Source organism: Clarias gariepinus, chromosome 2 (assembly GCF_024256425.1).
Source record: "Clarias gariepinus isolate MV-2021 ecotype Netherlands chromosome 2, CGAR_prim_01v2, whole genome shotgun sequence".
NCBI classification, from domain to species: Eukaryota; Metazoa; Chordata; class Actinopteri; order Siluriformes; family Clariidae; genus Clarias; species Clarias gariepinus.
The window spans coordinates 44,174,933-44,186,251 of NC_071101.1; the positions used below are offsets into that span (position 1 = coordinate 44,174,933).

At 35.9% G+C, this 11,319-nt stretch overlaps 2 protein-coding genes across 3 annotated transcripts; one reads left to right on the forward strand and one right to left on the reverse strand.

The window, feature by feature from the left end:
• Positions 1–1,874: 1,874 nt before the first annotated feature.
• LOC128514156 (uncharacterized) lies at positions 1,875–5,730 on the reverse strand. The gene is made up of 3 exons (XM_053487882.1): positions 5,130–5,730; positions 4,949–5,035; positions 1,875–4,359 (listed from the first exon to the last, which is right to left on the reverse strand). The coding sequence occupies exons 1-3, from the start codon at positions 5,709–5,711 to the stop codon at positions 2,218–2,220; spliced, it is 2,811 nt and encodes a 936-aa protein (XP_053343857.1). The 5' UTR covers positions 5,712–5,730; the 3' UTR covers positions 1,875–2,217.
• Positions 5,731–6,476: 746 nt separating this feature from the next.
• LOC128514611 (uncharacterized) lies at positions 6,477–10,499 on the forward strand. Of its 2 annotated transcripts, none has more exons than XM_053488404.1 (7): positions 6,477–6,849; positions 7,038–7,421; positions 7,521–7,737; positions 8,175–8,401; positions 8,524–8,671; positions 9,060–9,169; positions 9,517–10,499. In XM_053488404.1, the coding sequence occupies exons 2-7, from the start codon at positions 7,278–7,280 to the stop codon at positions 9,823–9,825; spliced, it is 1,155 nt and encodes a 384-aa protein (XP_053344379.1). In that variant the 5' UTR covers positions 6,477–6,849; positions 7,038–7,277; the 3' UTR covers positions 9,826–10,499. The 2 variants fall into 2 exon arrangements, with proteins under 2 accessions (XP_053344379.1, XP_053344385.1); XM_053488410.1 differs by having other exon boundaries at positions 9,120–9,169.
• The last annotated feature ends 820 nt before the right edge of the window (positions 10,500–11,319 follow it).

The following is an 11,319-nucleotide window of genomic DNA, read 5'->3' on the forward strand; positions in this document are numbered from 1 at the left end:
ATATGCGTTGTTTTAAATCATGAGTTTGGTCTATTAAAAAATCTGCGCTTGTCTCTTCAGGTTTTTTTTTTATATTGGGGTGAAAGCTTACACAGGATTAATATGAAATGCTGTTCTTGTATATAATATTGCTCGTATACAGTATAATTCTTGTTTATTCTTTTCCAATACACTTTGCATTTGTACACTGATTACTGTGTTCACTCTTTTGCGCTCTCTTTGTAAGCACTTACAAAGTGTGAAAGAGTGAATTTCGAACTCACGAGTAAACCCACATCCATTAACCAGGATTCAAACTGGCATTTGATGTGTACTAGACTGTGCATTATTACACATGATCGTGTTACGGTGGTGCGTTATGGAGAGCCGCAACATGAGATTTTACCACGTTTTTAATGATAAGAGTCCTGATGCAGGGCTTTAGAGGGGGTTAATAAAATAGAAGGTGGTGAGAGTGCTTATGACAGGCACAGGAAGACCTTCCCGTTTGGAGATGGCGTGGGATTATTAATTAAAAAACTTAAAGTGCCATTTTAAAGGTTGCTAATATTGCTTTATGAGTCTCTTAAAACAGGTTTACGTGTATGGAAGGTCAAAAAACACTTTAGTTTTCTCCAAAAATAGATTTAATTTTAACTCATATCTAAATGATTCGTAAACGACTCGTGTGAAGCAGTTCGAAGAATCATTCTGTCTAAACCCCTCCTTTCCGTGAGCCCCCACTGCTGTGATTGGTCAGATCATGCAGTCCTTTATGATTGGTCTACCACTACAGCGTGTGTTGGAAAACAAAGCGCTTATTACTATAACTGAACGACAGCTTTGGTGACCCGTCATTACATAGAAAAGATGGCGTCGGTTTTACCGTATCAATTCGAGCCGGAGTCCGACGATGAAACGGTTGAAGTGGCACATCGACAAAAAACTGTTTCGCAAGCACGACTGGAGCAGGACGTTTCTCAGTGGTAAGTGTCATATGTTGAGATGACTGTGGTAACATTAATTGTAAGATGGCGGGCAAGTTGTTCGCGACATAGAACGTGGGCGGACATTATGCAAATATGGTACATAGTGACGTGGATCCGTAACAGAAAAAAGATTCTAATTGCTAAAGACTTGTTTAGGCGAATGTGAGCTGCACTGTAAAAAATTTCTGTAAATTTACATAGAAATTTAACAGAAAAATGCTGTTTTAATGAAATATCAGTAGGTTGCCGTTTTTTACAGTGCATTGTGGGAAGACTTGCTCACTTCAGGTTAGTAGTCGAACAACAACAGTATGTCACTGTTATTTAACGGTATTATATCATATTTTTTTTATTTGTGCGACGTGTATTATCACCACGAGGTAATTAGAGTGCACCTTTATCTATGTTTGTCATATCTTTAAAAATATTACACTGCAAAAACTGAAATCTAAGAAAGTAAAAAAACCTTATTTCTAGAAAATGTGTCTTGTTTTTTACCATTAAAGATAAATAGTCTTATAAAATACATTGTGTAGTAGACTATAAATCTTAATTCAAGAAAATTGATCTTCGTCTGGCTAGGCAAGTAAATATTAACTCATTTTAAGCAAGATTTTACTAGAAACAAGTGACAGCTATAAAGCCCAAATATTGGTGCATGTTCAATTAGATTGTTGTGCTATTTTTAAGACTAATATACCACTAAAATTTCTTATTTCAAGAATCTTAAGAAAAGATTATTTCAGATTTTTTTGTTTGTGTGTGTGTCTGTCTGTCTGTCAGTTTTTGAAAATTCAATTAAGAAAAATTGCTGTGAACATAAACACTTGCCTAAAAAGTGTTTTAATTCTGATTTATTTCGTATTGAAAAAAAAAATTGCAAATGTTGTATCAACAACAACCTCATTCAACATTTGTATTCACAGAATCTTATGTAGCACAATCAATTCTAATAGATTTCTTCCTGTCTAAACGGACAGCACTTCACGAGTATTAACAGTTCCTCTAAGAAATATTCTTGGTTCAGTACAGGTTACGCTCAATCAACAGCATTTGTTGCATAATGCTGATTATCACAAAAAATAAATAACTTTCACTTTTTCCTTCAAAAAAATGATGGTGCTGACTGAGCTTAACCTGTATTGAACCCAGAACATTCTTTAAAACATCACAATGATAAATGGAAGAAACTTTTTTTTTTTATGTTTCAAATAAGACAAAACACAAATTTACAGAACACACAAGTTTCTCACGCATTTGAAGCTTTATGTAATTCCATCACATCTCTGAGGTAATATTTTATAGGGACATAAGTAATGTCCTTGTGAATGAAACTGTAATACGGTGTGAAGTCTACAAGTTTGTCTGCGTTTACTAGTTCAGTTCCCTCTGCCAGGTTGGGAATCTCAACTTTATAAGACATGTAGTCTCTGTCAAAACAGACAGTACTGTACCTCTGACACTCAAAACAATACAAAGATGAATTTATGACATAAATGTTCTTCACAAGTCCAAATTCTGTTAGGCTTGTAGAATCTGCCATACACGCAAGTAATGTTTTTTCACAAATGTATTTGTTACCATTCAAAGTAATCCACTTAACAGATACTGCATGGTCTATCTGATCAACTCCAAAGTAGTCCTTTACTTTTCCTTTTAAATATGGCATATTTTTTACTTCTGATACTGGTCCCAGCACACATTCACTAGTAAAAATGGGGTGGTTGGAACTGTTCACATTCTGACAGCATTCAAACATTTGATTATGCCTAATCAAGGACTTACAGACATTTTTGAAATTTACCTTTAAAACCCATTTTTTTAAAAAGCAATGTTTGGATTCGAATCTCATGCACATGTGACGGAGCATTGGTCCCAACAGTTTAATCTGGGATGGAACATGAATCAAGTAATGTTGTTTAGGTGTAATGTTGGAATCTGGGAAAAGGTCCTTAAAATGTTGAAGATGCTGTTCGATAAGTACTTTCAATTTGTCAATAGTCTCAAGACATATAACAGGTGAAAACAAAAGCTGAACGATTTCGAGAAGTTCAAGAATAAATGAAAAATATGCACTACCTTTAATTACATCCAACAGAAATGGCAATATTTTGAGCAGAACAAGCATTTGACCTGAGGACTGCTTCAGTTTATTGTCATTGGAAGCTAATGTACTGTATGCAATAGGACAAGGCCTATCTCTAGTATCTTGTGGAGAGTATGGGAAGCCAATGATACCAGCATTGAAAGCATCTAGGTCCAGTTGTCCCAAAAGAACCAATTGTTTCAACAAGCACTTAAGTTCCAAGGGAGCAATGCCCTCAAGAATTACGTGCATTATATCTTGAGGTGTTTGTTGGATCAAATTGAAGGCAGGGAAATCCATTACTTTGCTCCTTCGGTTTATTCCGTATGTAGTTTTAAGGCTGTTCCTGAGAAACTCAGTGCTGGCTTTCTCAATGTCACTGCACTGTCGAATATGTCTTTCCAGTGTTCTTTGCTCAAAGTTTTCTTCATTAAAATAATTCTGCATTTTTTCAAAAGAACATTCACAATGTCTGCATTTACTGTATGCAAAGCCTACACCCTCTTTAAATCCACACAGCTCATGCTGAGCTAAAGTATCTCCACATATGGAAACCACTGCTCCATATATTTCATGTTCACCACTTGCAAGATGAATTTTCACACCATTATAAAGCTTTACCAAGTCGTCATGCAGTCTTGCCAGTATGGCATCAACTCCACATTCTAAGAGGTCCCTTTTCATTGCAATGGCAAGAAGGCGGATTGAAGCTAATTTGGACCTGTACTTTGGATTAATATTTCCCAAAGTGTAGTAAAACATGAGCAACTTGTTCTTTAAAGCATGAGACCCGAGTGGATTGCAAATTTCGATTTCATCTGAATAAAGGATAATCTGTAAAGCAGAGGGGTTAGAGGAAAATAAAGGGTGTGTTTGCATGAGTTCACCATCTATGTCATAAAAATATCCACTGCTGCATTTCTGAGGTCCATCAATTATCATTGCAAAGATTTTCGGATGAGACAGTAATTGTTCTAAACTGTTTATCAGTGGTATATAATGGAAAGATTTGTTTTTTATGCAGAGGTCTCTCCTTTTTCCCCTTTTTTGACAGGATGCTGCTAATCCAACTGAAATTTCTTCTGCTTCCACATAACTGAATTTTTCTTTTATGACACTGTCTTGCCTGTATGTAGTTGAAATGGCAGCAAATGGATCTTTAAAGCAGTCAAAGATTCCCAAAGCTTCTTGTTGAAGCTCACTTTCTGAATGTCTGTGGAACACTGTTTGTAGCTGACTCCTCAAGCTGTTCAACAACTGAGCTTGATACTCCTGAACTGCTGCCACAACGTCATTCACACCGCTCTGAAGGGGAAAAAAACAAAAACAAAAAAAAAACACTTAATTAGCAGGGAGATACACTGAAAATTACATAATTAAAAAAAAAAAAAATCTTTATTTGTGACTGTGTGCTACCTCTCATAAAGCAAAAAGAAATATTTTAGGAATCTGCCCAAAAAATAAAACTAAAAACTTTGTCATTTATTAGGCAAACAACAAGCTAAAACATCTAACATATTCTTTATTCACACATTACCAAAAAAAAAAAAAAAAAATGTGTATGACATTTTGGCCATTCTGAATGAATGAATGAATAAATAAATACTGTAATAAAGCACTTTACTATTTTTATGCCTTTCTTGTAAACAGTAAATTCAAAAAATAATTATTAAATAATTAACCATCAGAAATATACAGTAAGTAAAGTGTTAACACATTCTGAGAGATTAACCATTACAGAAACAAAATTTGTTTTGGAGGGCAACTGTAGCACAAACCTTCTATTAGGTGGTTGTCTGATAAATTCATGCACTGTGTGTGTCTATACATACGTGCACAATATTAACAGAATATTTAGTAAAATGTATTTATTTATTTATTGACTGATACTAACCTGTGAGAGATGATGTTTCTCTCTAGCAGTTATCACAACAGCGGTGGCATGTCTGGACAGCACGTCATCACTTGATAATTCATCATTCTACAGGGAAAAAAAACTGAACTGTATAATAATTGCTTTATATAAAAGACAGTGGAATGACAGTAATAATATGAGATCAAAGTTATTAATTTACCGTGGTTTCTTTGGGGAGGCATGAAGAACATGAGTCATCTAAAGGCCTGTTTGGAATGAGCTGTGTGGGATTCGAATCTGAAGTTTCATTCAGTACATCCTGTATTTCCAAGTTCTGAGGCGTCGGCAAAACGGAGTTAGTGCTTAAGCCAGAAAACACCGTTTCACCAGTATCGAAAGCGTCAAAATCACCAAAATGTTCCACAGGAACAGGAAGAGAGGGTGGTAGATACACAGTGTTTTCCAATGTCGTTCCATTATCCGACCTGTTACTTGAGTTCCCTGCATCCTGAGCCACCAATGTTGGCCCACTATCTGCCCACACATTGTTGCTGGATGTCTCGTGGACTGATCTCTCTCTCCGAAGTGATCTGGTCCTGCTCACGCCGTCTAGATATTGTGAGTGTGTTCGTCTAACGTGATACCAAAAAGAGTTGTAGACTCGGTACTCTTTAGTGCATCCATCTATTCCACAAACCAGGCGGAAATCTGGACTACGACTATGTGCAAAATTAATGTGACTCAATAAAGATTTGAGAGTAAGAGCCACAAATACGTAGCAAATGACGCAGCGCCAAATCATTTTTCTCCGCTGAAATTACATTTCGTACCTCCGATAAAACTTTGTGCTTTGACCCTGTGACGCGTTGACGTTAAGACGCATTTATCAATCCTTATGTTACAACATGCACTAAAAAAATTTTTATTTAAATGTAGATACACTAGTATTGATTATTGTGATAAAATGTAGTTGTACTGCTGTTGTACAGAACTGGCTGCTATCAGCCAGTGTTATTATATGTATTAAAACTCTTTTTTGCTTTTTCATAACACCTAATGTTTTTACTGATGCTAACAAAAAGTACCCTGTCAAGTGTTAAGTGATCTTTTATCAATATTGCCTGTTTGTTTTACTACATTCAGCCATTTCATATTTGTAGTAGTAGGCCTAAACACTTTACAATAAGGTTCATTAGTTAACTAACATAACTTTAATTAACATGTACTAATTGTTCTTGGTTAATGTTAATTTCAACATTTACTAATGCTTTATTAAAATCAAAAATTGTGTTTGTTAACATTATTTATTGCACTGTGAAATAACATGAACAGCTGTATTTTTATTAACTGACATAAACAGATTACTAAAATCTGCAGTGGTTCTCAATTACAGTCCTTGCCACAGCATTGTTTGTCAACAGTTGTGGGAGTGGCTTGGGCAAAGTTATGTCACTTTCCCAAAAATCTGTGAACAGCTTGCTCTGATAAAGTCTTTAAGATTTGTGGGTTTTTAAAAAACAAAAAAACAAACAAACAAACAAAAAAGGTACTGGGTGGATTTGTATCATTGTAGGGTGGTTGTGAACACATACTGCTAACACACATTTAAGTTCAAACAACATGTAAAAGTGAATTTTGCATCCATTGTCCCCTTCTGAAGTGTTGTAATTGTAATATTTCTGCCCAATTAGGTCCAATTGTTTTTGGATAAAATGTTTTAATTTGCTGTATTGACACACATTTCAATACCTGAAGTCTTCTTCACACAAAGTATACCTAAGCTATGCTGACTGATGTATTTACATGTGTTCTAAGCTGCTAACATTGGTGAAGACATTTTGCCAACTCTCTCACGAGAGGATATCCGAGATCTCTTTCCTGGTCCTGAGCACTTCCTGCGGCGCAAAGCCATTTGGCTTTTGACTCATAAGGAAGAACAGGTAATTAACTTCAAAAACCTTGTATTTTGGATATTTTTAACCTATTAGTGGGAATAATTTCAGTACAGATGATGTGTATTTAAGTTGGTGTGGTTGAACAATAACATGCATACATACATACATGTGAGACACTGTGAATGAAATGATAAATTATTTTGATTTGATTAATGCATTTTATTGTGTTTTAGGGGCACAGCATTCCTGTTGAAGTCCAAGGTTCATCAGCAGATGACAAACATACTGAAAGTTCAAAACAAGATGACCCCAGCACTTCAAAGTTTTTAAAGTTACCCAGCCCAGAATATGTTCTCTTCACTGACAGTGAGCTACAACAGGTGAGACGCACATACTTTGAGCAGCAGCGTCTTGGAAAAGAGGGTGACGTCACCTTATCAAAGGAGCTATTCTGCCGGCTCATCCGAAATACCATGACAAACATGATATCCATTGCAAGAGCATCTTCAGATGACTACAAATATCCCACTAAACATGAAGTTATTGCCATGGCAAAACGGTTAGTGGAATACTACCCTATGATAAAAGATAAGTCAACTGGATCTAGGCATGAGTGGGTGAGTGACATCATTTACTTAATTATTTAAAAAAAAACATTGTTTTGCTGCTAACATTGTGTCAAAAATATTAATTGATGCTTTTGTTCTGTTGTACAGGACACCGTTGCCAAAAAGCTCCTGAAGCGACTTTCAAATATCCGAAGTCCCATGAAGGCCAAACAGCCTCCTTCCAAAAGAGCACGTCAGGACAAAGAACCTTCTGCTGCAGTGACAAGTGACTATGATGCTGATTCCAGTGCTTCAACAGTCAATTTGTCACCACCTTCAAGATCAAGCACCCCACGGCAAGAAAATGACAGCATTGATGAAGCATGTAAGTACATTAAAATTTACTTTAAAATAAGGTGGCCAGACACGTCACTTCCTGGGGACATGTTCTGCCCAGGATTTCTAAATTGCCTAAAATAACTAGGTGTTGGTTGTTTGTGCTGCGCTGATCGATTGTTGTATGGAAAGCACCGCAGGAGCGATTTGGAAACATAGAGCAGCCTGCTCTGCTCTCTTTAACTCTCGCAGTACATAGATGTCATACAACGATTGATCGCACAGCAATTTAGAAATGATGTGCAGAACGTGTCCCCGGGAAGTGGCACATCTGGTCACCTTACTTTTAAATGTATTAGTGTGTTTAATACATAATGTCATATTTGGTAATATATGTAGGCCTAATTCTTCCTATGTACAATACATTCTTGAATTGTTAATTTGGTGTATCTTGTTCAGTAATTATATTGTATGGCTAAATTGTAGCTGATGGTCCAGACAACAGCCTTGACAGCCAGAAAACCCAGGCAAGACATTACAGGACTCTACAAGAAATGTACAAAGCAAAGAAGCCAAACAAAGCTGCTGTAACCCATCTATTAGACCTGGAGTTCCAGTCCAGAAGAAACTTCATTGACTCAAATGCTTTAAAGGAGCAAGACAAACCAACAAAAATTTTGCAAGCATACCCCTGCTTCAAAGAACTGGACCATGTGGGTACACTGAAGCATACTTTAGTCAGATGTAAAACACACTGACACATATCTCATATCCTCTGCCTAACTGCAGACAGACAAACAATATTTTTTTAATATTAAATACATAATTCTTTCAGGCAATGGATGAACTCCGGAGAATCATTGAGCCAAACAATTGCCAATACATTTCTGAAGTGAAGGACAGGTGGAAGACCTTCTACTCCAAGGTTCAGTTTTATGGAGTGATGAAAAAAGTCATGAAGCCTCCAAGGACATTAAATGGAGGTAAATCTTTATTTAATTCTTTGAATCTGTATAGATCAAGGGTTCTCAGCTCTGGCCTTCAAGGTCCAGTTTAACTCCAACCCTAATCAAACACACCTGAGCTAATCAGTGTTTTCATTTCTAATAGAAATCTACAGGCTGGTGAGTTTGGAGCTAAAGGTTGTAGCTAAACTCTAATCTCAAGGGCCAAGAGCTGAGAACCCTTGTTATAGATCAGTTATTTTTTCATTCAAAAAGTTTTCTGTTTTCAGTTGAAAACAGTGTTGTGTAAATAGTCCCTTAGTGCAGGTCTCCAGGATCAGAAACCAGTGGTATAGATTATTCTCATACACCCAATATCTGATATTAATATAAATCCTTTTAATTATTATTTTTTTAACTTAACTAGTTGAACATGCCATTGCTGTTTTTACTGCCCTGCCGCTGCTCTTCCCATCTGGCTCTGCAGCACCGAAGAAACGGGTCCCAATCAGTGAGGCTCTTTTCCATGTTTTGACGGTAAGTTTTACTTCAGTAGTGATAATTTATTTGGTGTCTACACTGTCAATAAAATACTAGGTTAAAACCATCCCAATTGCACTACGTAAAATTGGCCATGCAGCGTAACAAATAACTTAAAGGGATTGTACACACAAAAATAAAATACTGTCATCATTTACTCGCTCACAACCTTCTGCCGAAAACAAAAGTAAGATATTTTGAAGAATGTTGATAACCCAGCAGATCTGAGTCGGCATTCACGTCCATTGTAGGAAAAAAAAAACTATGGAAGTGAATAGTGACCCAGATCTTATTTGATCTTGTTTGTAGTCTGAATTCTGTATTTTTATTATTTGGTTTTCTAGTCCTCAGAGGATCCGGATACCTACATCCACAGGCGCGCATTTTCCAGTCCTGTCTTGCTGGTTGGTGAGGAGAACTGCATGGTGGTTGTAGGTACAAGTCCAATTCTAACATTTGACAAAGACTTGCTCTATGAGGGGCCTCTCTACCTCCTGGCCTATTACTATGCATTTCATCTCACATATCCAAAGTATCTTGCAACACTCTTGTCTGTGTTGCAAACACAAGTTCTGAGAGATGTCATCCACGAGCAGGATGCAACCCCCTCGTACAAAAAGGCCATTAATGAATGGAGAATGTTTGTTGACTAATTGCTGTTTCAAACCTGTTGTATGGCTGAGGCTGAGAGACAGCTGCAGTGTTTTTTTTCTTTTTTTTTTTTTTGGTTTTGTTTCTTCCATTACATTTGCACTTGATTTGCACTGTTAGGAGTTTTTTTCTAGGTTTCATGTATCTGACATACAATAATGCAGGAATACATTCAAGTAATTGCTGTGTGTAACTTACGGAACTGCTGTTTGAGGTTATACAGTGTTGTTCTGTGCCGGGTATTTTATTAGTTTAAAAAAATGTATTAGTTTTGGACTGTTCATCCTGTTTTGCTATACCCCAGTTGTTTAAGCGGAAATCTGCCATACATTAAAGGCATTGTTGACCCAAACCTCATTTAGTTTCTACCCTTACAGTATGTTATTTCAAACCTGGATTTCTTTGTTCTGTTGTATGCAGAAGGAGATATTATTGAGAATGTTGGTAACTGTTGATGGTAGCTATTGACTTTCACAGTATTTTTAATATTTTTCCTGCTATGGAAGTCAATTTTTTGGGTTGCTATCATTTTAATGCAGTAAATTGATTCAGTAATTGCTGTTTGAAGCTTAAAGGCCTGCTGTTTGAGTTTGTGTATACAGCTAGACTGAGACATTTGCATAGAATGTTTGCTGTTAATCTGTGACAAGCTAGCCTTGGAATCAGTTTATTCTGCTTTATTATGCTCCATTTGTTAAGAACTTTGGAGAATGTTCTTTAATAAATGTTTAGCAAAGCTGAGTAAGTTCTCTGTTTCTTCATTTAAGGTGGGGGAAGGTGAGGGGGGTGTTTTATTTTGAGAGTTTTAATCTTATTTTAGGTTTTTGTGTGATCTTAAAAAAATCGAAATAGGCTGTATTTAAGGTTAAATATTCTAGTTTCAATGCATTTTTTCTAGAATTATTGTTATTCAGTGCTTCTAAAAAGAGAAAACAGCTTAACATTAAGCTTGTTTGTCTAGTTTTAAGACTCAACAGTAATTTTAGTGATTAGATTTAAGTTAAAATATTCTAGTTTTAAAGCAATTTGTTCTAGAATTATTATTATTCAGTGCTTATAAATAGAGAAAACTGCTTAGTTTTAAGCATGTTTGTCTAGTTTTAAGATGCAACAGCATTTTTAGTGACTAGATTTAAGTTCTAATATTCTAGTTTTAATGCAGTTTTCACTAATTTATGTACTATTCAATTCTTAAAATAAGCTAAAATGTCTAGTTTTAAGATACAGTAGCATCTATTATCGACTAGATATTAATGCTACTTTCAAGAATTCTTACCAAGTCAGTTTTGCTTACCCCATTGGCAGATTTTTTTGCTTGATTTTGGTACACTTTAACTAGATTTTTGTAATTTTTTGCTTGTTTCAAGAAGGGCATTTTTTGCAGTGTAGAGGGTTTTTATAATTATTTCTAAAGTATTTCTAAAAATAACATTATAAAAACATGTGGGTAACGGATCAATTAAAACAGAGACCATCGTAGCTGGGTGCCACGGACG